At 41.2% G+C, this 22,573-nt stretch overlaps 1 protein-coding gene across 2 annotated transcripts in view; it reads left to right on the plus strand.

Moving 5' to 3' along the window:
- The window catches only part of CTNNA2 (catenin alpha 2), a 980,129-nt gene that overhangs the window by 768,332 nt on the left and 189,224 nt on the right, over positions 1-22,573 (plus strand). For both annotated transcript variants that reach the window (XM_081155843.1, XM_081155842.1), the window contains exon 9: positions 227-379. In XM_081155843.1, the coding sequence (XP_081011969.1) occupies positions 227-379 (153 nt within the window). The remainder of the gene's footprint in view (positions 1-226; positions 380-22,573) is intronic.

Here is a 22,573-nt window from a genome sequence, read left to right on the forward strand (position 1 = left end):
CCTGAAACTAATTTAATGTTGTGTGTCAACTATAATTAAAAAAATAAATTAAAAAAAAAAAGCAGAATTGACACATTATTTTAATGGATAATGGAAGCTGGGCCTAGTCTAGAAAAACTTTGTATTACTGGTCAGTAGTTTAATCTGTTCCGTCAAATGAGTGATAGACTCATAAATAGACAATTCTTTCCATAATCGTGTGTGTGTTTGTTTTTGTTTACTCTAGCTTCGGAAAGCTGTGATGGATCACATATCGGATTCTTTCTTGGAAACCAATGTCCCTTTGCTTGTTCTCATTGAGGCTGCAAAGAGTGGGAATGAAAAGGAAGTGAAGGAATATGCCCAGGTCTTCCGCGAACATGCCAACAAGCTGGTGGAGGTAAGTCAAGAGAAGCCCGAAGACTGGAATTTATCCACAGGGTTAATCTCTCCATGTGGCTCTTGGGATTTCAATAGGCAGCCCTTCTGTGGTTTTCCTGGAGAAATAAAGTCTGGGAACCTTCCTTTTCTTTACCTTCTGATGACTCCACCTCTTTCAAAGGAAGCAGGTTATCAGCAATCTCTCTTCTCTATATCCCACACACTAAGTATGATCTGGAACATGTCTGTTAATACTACTGGACAATAGACAGAGGCTGAAACAGAAGTAGAAGGAACACTCCAAAGGCCTGGATTTGAGGGGTAGAAACTGCCTATTGGAGATTAAACTATTCCCTTTTCTTCCGCCTCACTCCCTTCCACCTGCCCTCATAACCTAGATGGGCTGCCCGCCTCGTGAACTCGTGAGAAGAATCTCTCCTCCCACAGAGATGTTCAGGCTCTTGCTGAAGGCTCCTGGGGCAGTAGTAGGAGTATTAAGTTCAGGGTCAGAAATATATAATGTGTGTTAGAGAAATCTGTGGAAGTTGTTTTATATATGTGAAATTGTGCCATGTAATATTGAAAAAAGAGTTTTTTCCCAAGGAAAACAAAATAAAAATGAAATGACAACCATGCTGCCTAAGTCTAGGAGCTGAAACCCAACAGCTTGGCAAAGGTTGGATGTAGTGATGCACAGTGGCATAGAAAATGACAGATGTTATACAGGCAACGTGTGTGCTAGAGAAAAAGATTGCAGGAGGGCCAGGGTCCTACGAATGTAAGAAATGGTTGTCGGGGGGGGGGGCGTGGGGTCCAAAGGTTCACAGGCTCTGAGCACATACCACCCACCACCACCACCACAACAATAAACCCTGGTATATCCCCACTTTAATTCAAAATAAAATTACTCAAAATGACAGATAACTTAAATGTGAGCTAAAAGTAAAAAAAAAAAAAATTCCCCCTTAGGTTGGCAAAATTAAATTTTGAATAAGTTCATGAAATGTGAAATCCTCTCCATTTTCTGGGAGCGAGTGATAGGCTGTGCTACAATTTCACTGTGCCCTGTGTACCTGCTTAGTCTGGTTCCTCCAGCTCTGCTGTTGCCTCAGGCTGAAGACACACAAGCAGCAGGATATTCTGCGTCGGGCCCTGAGGGAGCCCCGGGTCCTCTGGGACACTGGCTGTGCCCTCACCCATGACAGTAGTCACCAAGTTGAGTGTGCAAAAACCTAGTCTAAAGTAATGGCAACCCTGAACTTCCTACCCTAGTATCTTTATGGGACACCAGCCTAGAGCTAAACATAGGCTCGTGATTATAATATCAAGGCAGCCTTCCTGGCTCTGTCCCCACCTACAAAGGAAGCCCTCATTACCCAGCACATTCCACCCACATTTCCTGAGAGTTCACTTGGCCATTGAGGAATCCAGAGTCTTCCCAGGGCTGTCCTTGGAAGCCCCGGGCACTTCTATGTCTTGAGAAAGAGAAGGTGAAGGAGCACAGGTGGGAACGGGGAGAAACAGGAGAGAAAGAAATAATGTTGATGCACGCCACAAAAATTTTCAGCAGTCCCATGTAATAAAATAGTAGTAACATGCAGATATAGTATCCCGTTTATATATTTACAGTATTTATGAGACATTTGCAGAAATTATATAAGTATCTCCTCTCAGTCCTGTCACTGCCTCTCTGTAATTCTGTATGTCGCCTCATTTACAGATAAACTTCGAGTTCAGACTCGACATCCTGTACAAATGTGAAGCCAGGGCCAAGTAGCCCTCTTGACGACTCTCCCTCTTCTTCTGTGATAGACCCTGAACACATTCGCCCCTTTGCCCCGTCCCATTCGCAGGCTCCTCTGTAGGGAAATCCAACCACTTCGAGTGATCCTTGATCCTCAATTTGTGGCTGAAACAGAAAGCAAGCTCAGGCCCATCAGAGCCCCATACCCAGAACACTGCTGCTCTGCCTCCTTCAGTTATGCCCTTCATGGCCCCTGGGGCGGGCTGGGGTCAGTCACTGAAGCCAGCTGCATTTGAAAATGCCTTGACGTCCAGGTAGACATAGGGGCTAGGGTGTGGACAGGCTTCAGTTCGAGTAGAGGGGCTCTGGAAACAAAAGAATTTCTGTAGCTTACGTCCTTCAAACAAGTGCCTCGTTGCTGATGAGTACCTTAGAAGAACTTGGAGCGCTGGGCTGAGAGCCACCTTTTTTCTAATTTTGAAAGTGCCTCCATGGAGTTGGGCATCTTTCTGGACCTATGTATCTGTGACTATAATATGAAAAACTTGGTCAATATATTGATTTTATATCCATTGACCTTGATAAACTCACAAATTCCAAAAGTTTGTACCCTTATGGAATTTTTCTCGCACAATCATGTTGTCTGTGAATTATAACACTTGTATTTCTTCTTTTGCAACCCTTGATTTCCCCCCACATTATGGCACTACCCAGGCCTTCAGCACAATATTGTGGTAATAGATATTTTTGCAACTTATGGATCTCAGTGAGAAGATTTATATATTTTACAATTACCCATATTGTTTGTTCTAGATTTCTTACAGATACTTTAATTAGATTATTTTAGCTCTCATCTATGACTCTTTTGCTAAGGGTTTATTTTTTAAATCACAAATAAGTGTAGAATTTTACCAAGTGCATTGTCCGCACATTTTGAGTTGACTGTATGACTTTCGTCTTTTTTATAGTCCTTTGGAGGTGTTGGTGTCAAAATTATGCTTTCCTTAAAAAATGAGTAAGAAATGATTCCTTCTCTTAATTGTTTGGAAGTGAATGAATATGTAAGACTGGCATTGTTTTGTAAATATTTGGAGAAATTCACTGATACAGCAATCTGAGCCTCAGTATATAATATCTGAGGTAAGTTTTAAAAATTGCAGATTTAATTTTATTTTTACTGAACTTTATGACTAAATTTTCTGTTTTGGGGGAAGTCAGTTTTAGTAGGCTGTATTCTAGGAATTTGTTATTTTCATTTACTTTTCTAATTTTTTGACATAAGATTGTGCATCTCTTCTCTTTTTTCTTTTAATGTGCAAGAATCTGCATTATTGTCACATCCCCCCCATTTCTCATATTGCTAATTGGTATCTTTTTTTTTTTCTTGATTAGTTTAGGAAGAGATTTATCAATTTAATAATTCTTCCTGAAACACAGCTTTCAGTTTTGTAGAGTTTCTTTTTTTCCCTTTTAAAAAAAAATATATATATTTTTATTGATTTTGGAATGAGAGGGAAAGATGGAAACATCAATGATGAGAGAGGGTCATTGATCGGCTGCCTCCTGCATGTCCCTTGCTGGGGATCGAGCCCGCAACCTGGGCACGTGCCCTGACCCAGAATCGAACTGGCAACATTTCGGTGCCCAGAACGAAGCCCAGTGAACTGAGCCACAGTGGCCAGGGCTGTAGACTTTCTTTGTTGTCTATTTTAGTTATGCTCTTATCTTTATATTTCTTTTTTCGGCTTTCTTCTGGCATAACTTACTGTTCTTTTTCTAACTTTTTGAAATGAGTAATCACATCATTGGTTTTTAGCCTTTTAAAAATTTTAGTAATATATGCATTTAAGGCTATAAATTTCTGCCTTAGCTACGCTATGTCTGGTTATTTTCTACTGCCCTAATTTTTGGCCCACTCATCCTGTCTCCATCTGTGTGCAGTTTACTTGAAACTGATGTATTGAATTCATTTTTTAAAAGAATTTCTAGCCAAATTTTTAAAAATTGATTTCAGTTCTCCAGTAAGAATCGTTTTCAGTTCATTGCCTTTAAAAATATATTAATTATAGTTATTTTAAAAATCCAAGTCAAAGACTCCAGTATTTGGGTCAATTTTGTTTCTGTTTTGCACTTACCCCACAGAGGTAATCTCCCCCTGATTGGCTTGAGTTTTGAGACTGATGATGCAGTAAGAGTCACCAAGAGGATACGAACAGGTTTATTACTCACATAGAATAACTTTCTGGGGAGAGCAGAGCAGGACCCAATCCAGTCCACAGTGGCATCAGCAAAGACAAGAACAAGTGATTTGAGTTTTTGTCATATTAGAGGATGGGGCTGGGGTCAAGATGTCCATGCAGGGGGCTAGGATTTGCATGGTGTGAATTTTCTGTTGGCACCCAAAAAAGGGGGCTGCTTTAATCAGCTCGCTCAGTTGTGGGGCAAAACAAAAGAGGGAGGAGATTTGGGCTTAAAAGCTGTCAGCAAACATTCAAAATGGAGCAAGGCTGATCACTACAGATCGCCCATGATGTTGGACTGATGACCGGAATGCCCCAGGTTTCATGTAATTGAAACTGAAATGTTTCAGTAAGCTATTAGGGAGCTCTATGAGGCTTTCAAAATAGAGACAGACTTTATTATGGTGTCTGTTTTTATTATTTGATTTTTATCTTAACCAATTTTTATATGCCAAGGAATATTTGATTGAATGGCAAACATTGGTATGGAAAAATATAGAGGGTGTGTGTCTTAGTCTATTTGGGATGCTATAGCAAAATTCCCCAGACTGGATGGTTTCTACACAACATAAATTTATTTCTCACGGTTCTGGAGGCTGGGGAGTCCAAATCAAGGCTCCAGAATGGGGAGGGCCCTCTCCCAGGTTCATAGCAACGCCTTCTTGCTGTGTCTTCACAGAGTGGAAGGAGGAGGGGTTTCTGTTGTGACCTTTTATGAGAACATTAATCCCGTTTATAAGGGTTCTACTTTCATGACCTAAGAACTTCCCAAGGCCTCACTTCCTCATATCATCACACCAGGCATTAGGATTTCAGCATATGAATTTTGGGGGAGACACAAACCTTCAGACCATAGCAGTCTGGACAATGTTTTCTTCCTCCAGAGAGAACCCATCCTGTCCTCGGAAGGGCAACAGAGAGGCAGACCATCTCAGTCCATTGAGGACTGAAGTGACTGGAGGCTGGATTGTATAATCTTAACTAGAGTCTGCCTTTTTTTTTTACCCAAGGCCTACGGAATAGTCTTCCAGGGGTTCCCACACAGGACCAGCTGTGTCATTTAGTATCCCACCTCACTTGTGGAAGCTTTACTTTGGTTTTTGTTTGCCCAACACTGTGAGATGGCTGTAAACTTTGCTTTTTTATACTTTCAATTTGCTTTTTGACTGACTGTTGGTAATATGTAACTGAATAGACAAAGATCTTGGGAGAAACCTGGTGATGGAGTGCCAGTCTTGGAATCTGCCTTCTCTATGGGACCTTGGCCGTCCTGGATGCCAGCTTCTGCCTCCCTGGCCTTATGAGATTGCTGAGAACTCTGAAGCATTATCCTGTCTCTGCAGCTGCCTTCCGTCTGGCATCCCAGTTTCTCTTTCAGCACTAGGAGTGAGCAAATCCCTGGGAGGAAAAATGAAAGGCAGAAAGTTGGGCCCCTCCCAATGAGCATCTCTTTTTTATCTAATTTTTGACTTCTGTGGCCTTTGTCCCATGCTTTTAAGCAAATTATTTTGCATTTCTAGTTCTCAGCAGGAAGGTGTTACTGGCTACTCTATCGCCTGCTTACACAATGCTGTGGTCTCCTGGAAGTCCTCAACAGGGATGGTTTTAGAGCAAATAAAATATTAATAAAATATGAGTGGGAAAAAAATAACTGGGCTTTTCTTAATTGCCTGCACAAGTGAAATGTTGAGGGCCCCCTCCTTGCACCTGCAGTGTTTGTAACATTTAATAAAGAGTAGGTTAATTTGCATCAGGATTTGTTGATTAAGAGAATTTAACAGGTTAATTGTGGTGCTTTGTAATATGGAATGTTGGCTAGGAAGCATCACGAGTAAACTGAATTTTTAAAAATTTAGTAAACTTTTCTCATCTCCAAAATTCAGCTAACTCATCCCCTCCGAGGGTTAGCTCAGGGCTGTGGGGCAGGACCCACTCAGATGGTTCGCTGAGCTGATGAGAAGACACCTGTTGTACCTCATTTCCAAACCTTTCGGAGAAATGGAATGCAAGTTATGGCAACTCAGTACCCAAGTAATGTGGTCTGGGTGGGGTGGAGTGGATGTAAGTTGGGGACAAAATAGGCATTGCAGCAAAGAAAATAAAAGCTACTCTTGAAAATGAGATGCAAAATCAATACAGCTACTTTCAGAGGCTCCAGACTCGTTCTGTTCATTCCACTGCCTTGCTCCTCAGTCAGCCCGCCTGCTCTTCTCTCTTCTCTCTTCTCTCTTCTCTCTTCTCTCTTCTCTCTTCTCTCTTCTCTCTTCTTTTTCTCTCTCCTCTCTCATCTCTACCAGGCCACGCTAGAGCCAGCTACATACTCTCATCTGGGGACAGCAGTGTCCTCCCAACAGGCCTCTCATTCACCTGGTCCGCCTTCAGTCCCTGTGCACAGAACAGCCGGAGTGAACCCCTGAAAATGCAAATCAGATCATGCAATTTCCCTGCCCAAGACCATTTAGAGACTACCTATTGTGCTCAGGTCAAGGACCCACAATTTATTTTTCAGTTTTTAATTTTTTTTATTTTTGATTTCAGAGAGAGGAAGGGAGAAGGAGAGAGAAGTGGAAACATCAATGATGAGAGAGAGTCATTGATCAGCTGTCTCCTGCAGGCCCCCTGCTGGGGATCGAGCCCGCAACCCGGGCATGTGCCCTGACCGGGAATCGAACGGCGATCTCCTAGGTCATAGGTCGATGCTCCACCACTAAGCCACACCAGCTGGCAAGGACCCACATTTTAAAGAAGCCTGCAAGGCTCCATGATCTGATGCCCTCATCAACCTCCAGGCTCACCTACCTGTCGTCTCCCTCTCCCTCAAGGCATCAGCCACGCAGGCCATCTTTCATTGAATGTACTATGCCCCTCCTCCCTAGCCCTGTGCTTATGTTGTCCCTTTCCCGATAGACTCCCCCCCCACGGCTTCCTGTAATTTCTGATAATTGTGCAGCTTTCAGCTTGAATATCCCGTCCCCACGTGGGGTCACTTCCCTGTGTTTTTCACTCTCATGGAACCCTGTTTACTTCCAATATGCACACATCCAGCTCTACGACGATATCCTCTCTCCTGCACTTCCTTTAGGAGAGGCCCGTGCCTAACTGATCCCTAACCACACCCTGATACATAGCCGAGTGTCTAGCATATAGCAGGTGTTCAGGAAAAAGATGTTGCCTAGAGAGTGAGTACAATAATAAATGCAGCCAGGGAAATTGCCAGCTTTTGGACTCCTGAAATATACAGGTGCCTCCGAGGTCAGGAAATAGGCATTGTGCTTATTTATGATTTACTGTCTGGGTGGGATTTCAAATCTGAAAAAACTAACGTGGAGAAATCCCATTTCCACTGAGTAGAAAGGCCTTGGTGTGAGGAGATTCCTGAGAAATTGAAGGAACTTGGTCAGGATGCTCCCGAGGCCGTGCCCCTAACTCTGAGGTCTCACCAGCAGGCAGCCGTCCTTCTTGGATACAGAGGGTCTGAGAGGGGGAGCAGCTTCTATCTGACAAAGTAAAGCACATAGTTGAGGCCATAACAGTGATGAGTCAGACAAGGGGCTCTCGATTCTCTGCTTCATCCCCTTGACTTAGTTACTCCTGATAGCAGCACCTCCTGCCAGGTAAGAAGCTGTGCCTGTTAGGCTTGAAGGTATGGGGCAAACCCTGAAACTCAGACACGCTAATGTGATCATCAAGAAAGCCCAGCCTGCCTTGGTTTCAGCCTTGGATAAATTGCTTCTCTCAATCCACCCCTCCACTTGCACAGAAGATTCATTCAGCGGCAAATATTTACCGAGGGGCTGCCGTGTGCTGACAGTTGCTGGCAATGCAACCATGACAATATCCGATCAGCTTCCTGCTCTCCTGGGGCGTGCATTCTGTTGGGGAAGACTGAGAAAGAGTGAGACAAATGTGCGACGTGTAAGGTGGAACAATATGTGCAGAGCAAAATAAAGCAGAGTGGGGAGAGGGAAGGATGAAAAACGACGGGAATGTGTGGTCAGAAAAGACCTGTCTCCTAAGATGACTGTTAAGCAGGGACCTGAAGGGAGTGGAAGAACATTCCAGACAGTGGGACCAGAGAAGGCAGAGACCCTCAAGGCAGAGTGTGCTTGGCATGTTTGATAAAGAACAAAGAGACCAGTGTGGCTGCAGCTGAGACAGAGAGGGAACATTGCAGAGATGGGATTGAGGGCTGGGTGTAAATAATTTGTATTTTACTCAGATATTTGAATCCATCGAAGGCTTTGAACAAGGGTGTGGCATGATTCAACTTGCATTTCGAAAGAACCACTCTGCTGCTATATGGCAAATGTATGTAGACTGACACACGTAGAAGGTAGAATAGATAAAAGGTTGTCCCAAAGTCCAGCGAGGAATTAGTACTGTGACTAGAATACGGGCAGGGAGGTGGGAAGAAGTGGTTGGATTTGGGCTGTATTTGCAACATTGAGCCAATACAGTGGATGTTAGGATACGAGACAGAGAGGACTCTGGGATGACTCTAAGTTTGCAGATGCTGCGGTCATGACATCACTTGGAATTCTTAAAAAACATGGCCTCGCCCTGGCTGCCTGTCTAGTTGGTTGGAGCATCTTCCCCATGTGCCAGGGTTGTGATTTCAATCCCCAGTCAGGGCACATACAAGAATCAACCAATGAATGCATGGGTACGTAGAGCAAAAAATGGATCTCTCTCTCTCTCATCAATTAAAACACACACCCACAAAACGTAGCCTCCACTCTCAGACTGTTTCTTGATTGCCTCTGGTTGCCGCTATTTGTTGACCATGATCCTGAAAACCATGAACCAAAAAGAAAATCAAGAAAAACTACATCAAAAAACTACATGAATGGAACTAAATCTCCATGGTTTATTTTAAAGTGCACATTGAACAGTCTCATCTCTTTTTTTCAATACTGCCCTCCCCAATCCAGTTAATACATTTGAACCAGAACTGAATTATTGGAATTTCTCAAATAATTGAGCCATAACAAATCTTTAAATCATAATATTTTATGAAGAGCTATTTTATTCCGGCTCAAATGCATATGAAATTTATGGTAATTTTTTCTGTACTTTTAGAAGTATATATACCAATACCACTAATTCCTAATTCTACTGCATATTATAAATTTTCCTATAGCATACAATAAAGTATTACAAAAAAAGTTCAAGGGTTCTGTTTAGGCCCTTAACAATTATTTAGATAGTTCTTTATAAGCTCTTTATTACCTTATTTAATGCTTTTGACAACCTAATGAAGTAGTCACTATTTTTAATTCTATTTTACAAATGAGAAAACTGAGGTTTCATGAAGTTGAATAATAACTTGTCCAGTGCCACACAGAGAGAAAGAGGCAGAATTCATGCACAAGCCCCAGCATCCCAGACTCCAGGGACCATGCTGTTAAACACTGTGCACACTGCCCCCAAGCTCTTGTCTAAGATGTACATATAGACCAGCAACCAATCCTTTATGTAAGTGTTTAGTATAGGGCCTGGCCCCAAAGTAATTGCTTGAAAACGTTAGCTGCTTCTGTTGCTGCTATTGACAGAGGTTAAGTTCCATATCAATCAAATCACATTTCAGAGAAGAGCCACACTGTACTGCACACACCTCTAGAAGCACTGTGCACCGCTATAGTATCAGACAGCATAGAGAATGCAGACCCTAAGGATTCCTGTACAACCTAATGGAGTAGACCATTTGGGCTGCTGTTTGGTACTGGTATTGGGCATAAGCTAAGCTCACTTGGTAGCTTCATGAATCTTCATCGGCACAACCTGCGTGGTTCTTAGCTAAATGCCATGACCTTTCAAGGTTACTTGCAAATAGTGGATTCTAAAGCTATTAAATGTTTCATGCCATAGGTCTACTAAAAGTCTTGGGTTAACTGTGCACAAAATGACTTCCAGGTTACATTTCAATCTGTACAACATAGTCAAAATGCAAAGTGCAGGGCCATATTATAAAGTCAATTGTTTTTTAGATGTAAGAAGGACAGACTGTTAATATCCATGAAAATTTGGTTTGCTGGCATCTGGATAAAAACGTATCCCAGCCCGGCAGGGCATGGCTCAGCGGTTGAGCATTGACCTAGGATCCAGGAGATCGGGGTTCGATTCCCCGTCAGGGCACATGCCCGGGTTGCGGGCTCCATCCCCAGTTGGGGGCGTGCAGGAGGCAGCCGATCAATGACTCTCTCATCATTGATGTTTCTAGCTCTCTCTCTCCCTCTGCCTTCCTCTCTCTGAAATCAATAAAAATATATTTCAAAAAAACCAAAAAATTTATTCCACATGACCTATCCTCCCAAATTCAACCAACAGGTGAATTAAGTACACTTATAAAGAAATATCCAGAAAAAAGGACAATTAACTATCTTACTCATACCTAAGGTGAAGGGGCAAAATATCAACACTGATCTCGTTTCGTATGCTAGATATTGTAGTAATTTTTACATATTATCTAATTGAATCCTCTTAACAAGTCAGTGCTTTAATCATCAGTATCATAGTTTTGCAGAATAGGAAACTGAGTCTCAAGGAGACTAAAAGTAGCCTGACCTGCCCTGGCCAGCATGGCTCAGTGGTTAGAGCATTGGCCCACTCACCTAAGAGTCTCAGGTTCGATTCCCAGTCAAGGGCACATGCCTGGGTTGCAGGTTCGATCCCCAGCACAGGCCGGGGGGGCAGGGGAGCCAACCAATCAATGTGTCTTTCTCACATCGATGTTTCTCTCTCCTCTCTCTCTCCTTCCCCCCTCCCTTCCACTCTCCTTATAAATATCAATGGAAAAAATATCCTTGTTCCTCCAGTGAGGATTAAAAAGAAAAAAAAAAAAAAAAGTAGCCTGACCAAAGCCAGCAGGTCATAGGTGAGTGACAGAGCCAGAATTTAGAGGCCTTGAGGTCTGCATCCTCTGTGTTGTCTCATACGTGCTCTTTCCTCCTGCCCCACCTCCTGTCTCTCCTCTCTGTATGTGTACACACACAGATGCACACCTACACGTACACAGTTAAATATTTTTGCTTTATACATTTATTACCAGTTTACCCTTACCACAGTAAAACCATAAGTACTATATTAACTTTTTTAGTCTACGCTGCAAAGTTGAGAAAGAGTAGGGTTATGTATTAAAAAGATCCCCAGGAAGTTGGGGTCTGGGCTATAACTGTGGTGTTGCCAGATCAGACATTAGAGGGTTCCAATCAGTGTGGCTGCTGCAGTATTTGGTCTTTTGTTGTACAATAGTCCCCCCATATCTGCAGGTGATTAGTTCCAAGACCCCCAGTGGATGTCTGAAACCGCGGATAGTGCCAAACTCTATATATACTATTTTTTTTTCCTGTCTATACATATCTCTGATAAAGTTAAATTTATAAATTAGGAACAATAAGAGATTAACAACCAGACCTAATAATAAAACAGAACAGTTATAACAATATATTATAATAAAAGTTATGTGAAAGTGGTTTCTCTCTCAAAATATCTTAATGTACTGTACCCACCCTTTTTCTTGTGATGATGTGAGATGATAAAATACCTACAGGATGAAATGATGTGAGAAACTACTATAGTGGGATAGTTGAAGTTGGTTTTGCCAAAACCTTTTGGAAGAACATTGTAATTGGAATAGTGGTCTCTTTCTTTTTAACCCATCAGAGTGTTGCTGCCGAGGGTGTAATCCTTCGGTGATCATACGGGTGATTTTAATGCTGTGTTCCATCTAAGGATTGATTGTATTTCATAATTTTTGTAAAATAAGGGTTACCTGAACGCAAGCCCGGCAACACAGAAACAGTCAATCTAGCTACTAAGAGGCTAACGGGGCCAGAGCATCTACAGTGTGGAGATGCTGGAAAAGCAATGATTATGTTGGTGGGGGAACAGAGTGGGACACTGTAAGATGTCATCATGATACTCAGAACAGTCCACAATTTAAAAACTTATGAAATGTTTATTTCCACTTCATATGAATTTTTCTATTTAATATTTAGAACCAGTTGACCATGGGTAATTGAAACGGTGAAAAGCAAAGATGCTGATAAATGGGGACTACTGTACTAAGGATTAGTTTTGCTGTTTTATCATCTATGTGGGGAGTGACTGTTCTCTGTATGTCTATGTCTGTTTCCTCCTGTAGTTTGTGTTTTCTGCAAGTGTTAAAAGATGCGTATATTTTAGACCAGCTAACTCACAAACTTTTCTGTGTAGTATAACATTACATTATTAAGGTCAGACCCCTTCACTGCAAAAATGAAAAATTGGTCCCATTAAAAATGATGTGGTTCGTTTAAGAGCAGGGAGTTTTTAATTGCCCAGGAAAAAAATCTCTTCTATGCTCATGTGTTCAATCTTTGTTAGCTATAAGGGCTTTCTGTATCACAAAGCCCCCTAGCCAGCCTAAAGCCATAATTTGAAAAGGGATGGTATGTTAGGACATTGCTCTCTTGAAATAAAAACAAGTTTTCAGATTGCCTTCACTCCATTAGCTTTAGAAAGGGGTGAAGTTCAACTTCACAGAGCCCTGTAGCCAGCCTGCGGCTCAGTGAATGAATACTTTCAACACTAACCTCAAAAACAACATCGGTCCCTTGGACCTGGTGGCTGGGATTTCTTTGGCAGTGTGATGATCTACCCCTATGGCTGTGAGAATGAACAGATCACTGTAAACCTCAGACCCTCAGATTTTCATCTGTCACGTCACCGTTTAGGTCCTTTCTCCAACATTCTATATTCTAAGGACCTTTCCTGATTCCAGATTCTAGGAAAAGGAAAGGCCCAAATAAATGTCTGGTGTCCTTATGTCTCAAGTGAACACAGAACCGAAGCTTGGGGTACAGTTGGTGGCTAAGCCGTTGTAGACCATAAAGAGACCCAAACATGGATCCCATCCCCATTTATTTTACTCCTGTGGCTTTTACCCATAACTGATCCAGTGTCTCAAAGACAGGTTTGACTAGCTCTTAATCACCTTGGCAATAAAACTTTTGAAACCAAAGAGAGAAGAGAGGTCAATGCCTGCTACAGAGAAAAATCTACATATTAGCTAAATGATCTGCTGAGGTGGTTTATGTGACCTAAGCGCTTCCTTTTTCCTTCGTTTGCTATGTGCTCATTAGTGCCTGTTGTGAACGCTGCAAGGCCGAGGGCTGGCAGGTGGTGCTGCATTCTTTAGCACACCGAGCTCCACTCTCCCAAAAGCTTTCTCTGCCCCTCCAACCCCCTCTGTTATGTGTGCGTGCAGGGGTATGAATATTAGACATGCGCACAGGCTTTGATCTGAAGAACAAATGTTTCCTCAATCATTTGTAAAATGCAAGATGAGCATCTTTAGGAAAAAAGGACAATGTTTTAATTGACCTTTAATATAAAATCTAAGAACAAACTGTGAAATACAAATGCACCTTCCAGAAATTTTCCCACTACCACTTGCTACCAGATTGCTGCCCTCAGCTGCTCCTGTTTAGATGTTCTGGAGCCACCATAGAGTGTGAATTTCACACATGCAAGGTGCCTGGGAATTGAGTCAATATTTTCACATAGTGCCAGTTGCCACCAAACTCTAGTTACTTACTTAGCCTGATAAGTTGTTATTTTTTTAATGGAAAAACAATAGGAGCCCATGATTTACTTTCTTAAATGCTTTCTGGGAAGACTGAAAACACAAACTTACTTTTCCAAATCTCTAAAGTTTCCAGAATGATTTATTTACCAAGTGTGCATGCAAGGATTTAAGACCTTGGACCCTTTACCTTCTCTCACCCACATAATTTTTCTCATTTTTTTTTATTTAAAAAATTTAAAAGGTTGGTTTGAAACTTAATTTTAAAACCCAAGATGCTTTGATAGTAAAACATAATAATATATAGGCAAAAATGCATTTCAGACTGCCTGCCTAGTGAATGGTCCTGCAGGTTTTCTGTAAAATGTCCTGACAGTTTCTACACGGAGACTGAAGACTCAGAGGTTGTTAATGGCAGCAGGGCAGCAGAGTTTCTCCTATGAATCAGTAGTTTTGCAAACTAAAAATAAGCAGCGATTTGACCTATCCCAATGCAACACTCAGCTAAAGAGGCTGTTCTGAGCCCATAATCAAGTATCTCAAAAAGTCAAGTCTTTTCAAGTAGATGCCTTCAAGTATCTCTGTTACATAGAGCTTTAAAAAAAAAAAAAAAAGAAATTTGCAATTTACATTCAAATTTGCATACTTTGATGTGCCCGTTCTGTAAGCATGACACTAGGTGGGTGTTTGTCCCTCTCAGAGGACCTCTAACATCTTAGCCTCCCACCCACCTGGGGAAGAGACTCAGGTGGACCCCCCAACGCCCACTGTGGAGAATCCTTTGCAGCCCAGTCAAGTCCAGAGCTGAGGCCAAAGGCAAACTCTCATTTAATGCAGCAGTCAGGAATTAAGGGCAGGCCACATTCTTGAAGAGGACACTGGAGAGTCAGGGACAGGGCAGGAGCTGTGACTCAGGCTGCCATGGCAGGGTCAGAAGCTCAGGCAAGCAGAAGGAGGAAGAGTGGACAGCATATATCCAAAGAAAGTAGGAAGAAGAAGGTCTGCCAGGCAGGGAAGGCAGGGCATCTGGTTGCCTCTGCTAAATGCTCTACCTGTTAGACGCGGCTCTAGTTTGTAAGTTAGACTCCTGATGTTTCCCTGCCCTTGAATTTTGCTTTAAGGCCATGTTCCCCTCTCATTGACTCTGTACACTCTGTCTGACCTCTGTTATTTCTCCCCATGGTCCTTCTACCACCAGAGACCTCTCAAATGGGCATTCAGTATATTTATAGATTTCAGTGCCTTGTGTTTCTGCAAATAATGGTTATATTATTTCCCATTATTTTCCTTGATTGTTTTTTGGGGGGAAGAAATCTAATATCCACTGAATTCTCTTTGTTTGATTTTTGCCTGGAATTTTGAGGGTAACAATTGCTTTTCTCAAAATGAAAACAATTCAGCCTTTGTCCCAGTTGCTTAACCAGAGTTTTGGAGAAAGAGCTTGTACTCAAACACCATCAATAAACGGCTGCCTCGGAATTCTGAGTAGTTTCTCACGGTCAGAAAGCACTAATGACATTTGTACAAGTGATTTTCTTGCCCTGAAAAGTCCAAGGATAAATCTGCAAGGAGAGCCTTGAAGCTAATATGTCTTCATCGTATCTTAGAGGATCTCGGTGTTAAATGACTGTTTTCATTACAAGTTTTCCTACAAGGAGGGAGGAAGTCAAGTGAGGTTAACATTTTACAACAGAGTCAACTCTGTTTCATTCAAAGAAATTTGCAATTTTGCAGAAAATTAATCTACTCATAGCTGTCATGTTGGTATATTTAAGTTGTACTTGGGATTGCTTATCCTTCTGAACAACAAGGTGGTGATCATGATTTCAGAAAGAGCTGATCTCCTTTACTCTGAATATAATTTTGTACATTGGTAAGAGATTATGAAGGTCAAAGAATTTCAGGAAGAAAGTTGAATTACTTTACAACAGGGTTGCTCACCCTCCTCACTATTGACATTTTAGGCTCAGATTCTTTCTTGTGGGGGGCTGTCCTGTGCATTGTAGGATGTCTAGCGGCATCCCAGGACTCTACGATGCAGATGTCAGTGCACCTTGACCCCTAGCTGTGGCAGCCCAAAATGGTATAGAAGCTGCCAAAGATCCCCTGGGCGGAAAAATTGTCCTGAGTTGAGAGACCACTTCTATTAAATCTTTAAATCAGATATGTATGTAGATGATCCAATTTCAATTATGTACACTCAGTGCCCCATACCTAAATTGCTTAATTTGTAACACACATCATTTGATCTGAATAACTAACCAGATAACAGAAGAAATAGGTGAAGTTCTATTTCTTAATTGAAGTTATCTCTGGAATTGCTGTTACTCTCAACTGCCACCAGTTTCTCTCCTTGTCAGTGATTTGGTGAAAACTCTGTGTCCCAAAATGATTTTCTTATCATCTTTAATGTTTCCTAAAACCTCACTATTTAAAGGATGTCCCAGTGTTCTGAAACTACTTCTAGGAGGAACCCTTGACTGTTGTTCAAATAGGATTCTCTCATTGGTTTCTTTTGAACTAAGGCAGTTGTCTGGAACGAAGGCCCTGATGAAAGAGGACAGGGACAGGTATTAGAGGAGAAGGTAGGTAGATAAGAGGCTGTGCAAAGAAGAGAATGGAAGAAGACAGTCCACGCTCATTTACAGCATTAATAAAGTTCAGGGACAGTTACTAAATAAAGCTACAGGGTAGTCATCATATATAAATGCTTATTAATTGAGAGTTAAATTTGGGTTGTAATTTCATGGATTGCCCTGGTCTTAATCTAGCTTTTTAGTCTAACTTTCTATTAATTTCTTTAAAAAAACAACAACCAACAACTCATGTAGTTTACAGCTTTCCTTAATACCCTGACATCTCACACTTACTACCTCTGAGCCTTACCTTCTGCCATTTACTCGGCTAGGAATTCTTTTTCCTGTTTCTCTGCCTAGTGATCTCTTGCTCTATTATTTTCATGAAAAGGCAGAAAGAATGCAAGTTAGCTTTGAAGCAGTTAAGGGGAAATATCTGCTACGGGTCCAGTACATAAGGATAGTACATAAGAACACAATCATCCCTAGGTCGTAGTCATTGGCCTTGGACAGGCCTTACTCCCCAGGGTATGTGGATGTTGATAGCAGAAAGCACAAGCCTCACTGGTTCAAAGTGTGTCCCCAGGACCAGCAACACTGGCCTTACCTGGGAGCTTGTCAGACATGCAGAATCTCAGGCCCAACACCTGACCTCATTTGGCATTTTAACATTTCCAAGTCAGTCCTATGACATTTAAGTTGGTATAGAACTGACATAAAAGACATCATTTTCTAGAGGGTATCTTCATGAGACAATCAAGGGGAGAACAAGGATTATAGGATCATATAGATCAAATATGTATGTGGGAATCTCCTTATACTATGGCCCCTTTTAGAGATCCATGTTGAGAGATCCACAGTGCTCAAGGATACCTAGAAAGACACTTTAGGAAAGGCCAAACTGTAACGTCAGGGCTTGAGGTCAAAAGGAGGCTTGAATTCTTGACATATTATAATTAAGATTTAGCTATAGAAAACAATGGAAGAGGCTCACATGATGAAAGTAATATTTTGGGTAATTTTTGGAGTCAACTTTATTATTTTTAATGCTAAAATATGGATAAATTTTCTAATGTCATGGCAGTCAGCTTCCTAAATACCATTAGCCTCCCAATTACTTCATCAAAGATGGTCCAGAAATGCATAATTACTGTTAAGTCAATGTTTACTTGCCAAGTCTAATTATTTATTTAGTTGGCAATTATTGTATTTTTCTGGCATCTGTTCCAAATCTATTTGATAAAATGGGGACAATCCTATTATATTCATTTGCTAGGGATGCCATAACAAAATTCCACCAGTTGGGTAGCTTAAACCATTGAAATTTATTTTCCCACAGTTCTGGAGACTGGAAGTCCAAGGTCAAGGTGTTAGCACGTTGAGTTCCTCTTGATGCCTCTCTCCTTGACTTGCATTGCAGATGGCTGCCTTCTCCCTGTGTCTTTTTTTTTTTTAATATATCTTTATTGATTTCAGAGAGAGGGAGCTAGAGACATAGAAACATCAATGATGAGAGTCATTGATGGGCTGCCTCCTGCACACCCCTGACAGGGCATCGAGCCTGCAACCCAGGCATGTGCCCTGACCGGGAATCGAACCTCAGTCTCTTGGATCCTAGGTCGATGCTCAACCATTGAGCCACCCCCGGTGGGGCTCCTTGTGTCTTTATATAGCCTTTCTGCTGTGTGGGAACATCCCCAGTGTTTCCTTGTGTGTTCAAATTTCCTTCTCTTATAAAGACACCAGTCAGATTAGATTAGGGCCAACTCTACAGGTCTCATTTCAGTGTAATCACCTCCTAAAATAACCCTTTCTTCAAATACAGTCACACTCTGAGGTACTGGGGATTTGGGCTCTGACATAATGAATTTCGAGAACACACAATTCTGTTTATGAAAGGTCCTAATTGGTTTTCTTTAAGAGAAGAAGCAGAAATATTTACTTTTATGTATCTATTTTGAAGGGTTTGCATTTGAATTTTCACCCACTTTTCAGCCAATGATCGCATACCTCAGAAGTAATTTTATAGTGAATGGTCTAAGTTGTCACTAATTCTTTTTCTCTGACAGACATTTCTACACCTTGAAAAAAAATTCTCAACCCTTCCAAGTGTGTTACGTAGCAAAAGCCTTGCTTCATCAAGTTCCTCAGACTCTTAAGTTTGGTTCAGGCTTGAGTCACCATCCTACTCACAGTCTTCCTCACTGTCTCCAGCGCTTATGTACCAGAAGCAGACCTGTTTCACCGGAAGCAGAAGAGGCTTTTATTCCCCTATAATTTATTCACTCCTGCTTATATTTTTTCCCTCTAGTATTCACCACTAACTCCTGTCCCAGGAAGCCATTGTGGTTTGGTTTGGCTTTGTTTTTCGAGTCCCACATTTCTTACTTATCCATGTCAAGGTGTTCTACTTGCAACCTGAAAGACCTCTTGAAGCTGTGCTCTGAACACCTGAAAAACCACACAAGGCCCTGCTTGCTGAAAGGGCTCAGAGAGGGGTGAAGGATGGGTTTTGTGCTGACCACTGCTTCCTTCCATCCACCTGGGAATATAATTTCCTAGTCTGAGCTACAGCCTGTTGCCACGGCTGCTTGAGGTATAGGCATTTTTAAAATACTTTTCTCTTTTGGATAATAAAATATTCACTGAAAATTATTTGAGTAAACACAGTAGGGGTGGGAAGTGAGAACATGATATTGAATATATCATGTAATTATGAGCTAGACTTTCCCAAGTTTAAATAATTCCTTGAATACGTTAGAGCCCTTTGCCAGCTGCATCAACTGCAGCCAGGGTATCTTATTATATCTAGTGATTCACCCTAGCAACGAAGACAGGAAAAATTCATCATCAATTTGTTTTTCATTTCTACCCATGCATTTTAATGTTAAGGTATTTGCAAAAAAGGTGGAACTTGTATGAATAAATGAAGCATTGCATGCATTTGTACTTGAAAATAACACTGAGGGTTTGTATGTCATTTTAATATTTTTATATTGTATGTATTTATATTTTTCAAAAATCCTTTCATCTTTATGCATTTGATTCTTGGAACAGCCCACTGAGGAAGATAAGGCAAACTGCTTTCCCTAGAGATATCCTGCTGCCAGTTGGTAACAGACATGATTCTAGAGTCCAAATTTCCACCCTTCAAACTTCAATTCCATTCAGACAGCATTCATTGATCACCTAGTATGTGCCAGACACTGTTCTGAACATGTGAGATGTATCAGTGAACAATACAGAGATCTCTACACTTTGTGAACTTAATTCTAATAATAGAAAATAGATGATAACTGATAGAATAAATACGTAACTTAATAATTAGAAAGTGGCAAGTGCTATTGAAAAAGGAAGTATGGAGCAGTAGGGAAGATTTGGAGTAGGGGGCTGGGTGGTAATCTTCACCCAAAGATATTTTTTCCATTGATTTTTAGAAAGACTGGAAAGGAAGGAGGGAGAGAAAAAGAGAGGGAGAGAGAGAGAGAAACACCAATGTGAGAAAGACACATCAATTGGTTGCCGCCCGAAACTGGGGTGGGTGAGCAAACCTGAAACCCAGGTACATGCCCTTGACCAAGAATTAAACCTAAGACATTGTGGTGCGCAGGTCGATGCTCTAACCACAGAGTTATTCTGGCCAGGGTAGGGGTTGCAGTTTTAATTAGAGTTGTCGGAAGATGCTATGATGAGAAAATGACATTTGGGCAAAGTCTGGTAAAAAGTGACTTTGGTGTTTAGTAATTTAGGCACTGTGCCTCCCTTCCACTTGGACATTGGTTATAGCATAATTACCCAAACACCCCGTAGATATTTTAATAGAATCCTTAGCAACATGGAGTGATTAAAAAGAACAATGGGGCCCTGGCCAGTGTGACTCAGTTGGTTGAGTGTTGTCCTGTGCACTAAAAGGTCACTAGTTCGATTCCTGGTCAGGGCACATACCCAGGTTGCACTTCCATCCCTGGTTGGGATGCCATCGGAGGCAGCCAATCAATTTTTCTTTCTCACATCAATGTTTCTCTTTCTCTCCCTCTCCCTTCCTTTCTCTCTAAAAATCAATAAAAACATACTAAAAAACAACTACAATGGGTATTGGCCTGGACTTGTAAAAAATGAAAATGTAGAACTAGGGAAAGCCAACCCTCTTCTCTCATTGAGTTCTGGTAAGTAGGAAATGACAATTCCTTCCCCCACCCAACTTTAATGAGGAATAATTGACAAATATAAACATAAATGTTTAATGTGTACAACATAATGATCTGACATATGTATATATTATGGAACAATTACCAAAATCAAGATGAACACATCCATCGCCTCACATAGTTAACTTTTTTGTGTGATGAGAACACTTAACTTCTACTTTCAGCAAATTTCAAGTATATAATGCCATATTATTAACTATAGTCACCATGTTATACATTAGATCCTCAGAACTTACTATCGTTATAACTGAGACTTTGTGCCCTTTGACTTACATCTTCCCATCCCCCATCACTCAGTCAGTCCCTGGCAATTACCATTCTACTCTCTATTTCTATGAATTTGGCTTTTGTCTTTTTCTTTTTTTTCTTCTTTTCTTTCCTTTTTTTTTTTTTCTGAAACAATAATATGAGTTTGTTTGTTTTATTTATTTATTTATTTATTTATTTATTTATTTTTACCTTTATTGTTGAAAGTATTACAGGTGTCCCATTTTCCCCCCTTGACGCCCTCCACCCTGCTTCTGCCACCTCCTCAGGCCTTCTCCCCATTATTGTCTGTGTCTATGGGTTATGCATATATGCATATAAGTTCTTTGGTTAATCTCTTCCCACTCCCCACCCCCCTTCCCTCTTCCCTCTGAGATATGATAGGCTGTTACCTGCTTCAATGTCTCTGGGTCTATTTTGTTTGTCAATTTCTTTTGTTCATTAACTTCTTAAAGAAGACCCTTAAACATTTCATATAATACTGGTTTGGTGGTGATGAACTTCTTTAGCTTTTTCTTATCTGTGAAGCTCTTTATCTGACCTTCAGTTCTAAATAATAGCTTTGCTGGGTAGAGTAATCTTGGTTGTAGGTTCTTGCTTGTCATCATTTTGAATATTTCTTGCCACTCCCTTCTAGACTTTAAAGTTTCTGTTGAGAAATCAGCTGACAGTCCTATGGGTGCTTCCTTGTAGGTAACTAACTGCTCCAGGAAGCACATAGTGTCCCAAACAAGAGGAACCCAAAGGGATCCACACCAAGACACATCATAATTAAAATGCCAAAGGTTAAAGACAATGAGAGAATCTTAAAAGCAGCAAGAGAAAAGCAGTTAGTTACCTATAAGAGAGTACCCATACGACTGTCTTTTGCTTTTATTTTTTAAATCCTCACCTGTGGATAAGTTTTTATTGACTTAGAGAGAGAGGAAGGGAGAGGGAGAGGGAGAGGGAGAGGGAGAGGGAGAGGGAGAGGGAGAGGGAGAGGGAGAGGGAGAGGGAGAGGGAGAGGGAGAGGGAGAGGGAGAGGGAGAGGGAGAGGGAGAGAAACATCAATATGAGAAGCATCGATTGGTTGCCTCCCATACATACCCCAACCAGGAATTGAACCCACAACCTGGGTATGTTCTCTGATCAGGAATCAAACCTGCAACATTTCTGTGTACAGGATGATGCTCCAACCATCTGAGCCACACCGACCAGGGCAATTGGCTTTTCTTTTTAGATTCTACATATAAGCGTCAGGATAAACTGTGTATCTTTTTCTGGCTTAACTCACTTAGCATAATGCCCTCCAGTTTTATCCATATTGTCACAAATAGAAGAATTCCCTTCTGTTTTGTGGCTGAATAATATGTATTCCATTTGTATATATTATTTTGTCTATAAATATGTACGTTTTCTTTATTCGTCTGTCAAAGGACACTGAGGTTGTTTCCATATCTTGGCTAGTGTGAATAATGATGCAGTGATCATGGGGTGCAGCCATCCTTTCGAGGTATTGATTTCTTCTCTTTTGGATCCCTATACCCAGAAGTGGGATTGTTGAGTCATATGGTAGTTATATTTTTAAGAAACCCACATACCATTTTTTATAATGGCTATACCAGTTTACA

The sequence above is a fragment of the Miniopterus schreibersii genome, assembly GCF_964146895.1.
Source record: "Miniopterus schreibersii genome assembly, chromosome: 13".
NCBI classification, from domain to species: domain Eukaryota; kingdom Metazoa; phylum Chordata; class Mammalia; order Chiroptera; family Miniopteridae; genus Miniopterus; species Miniopterus schreibersii.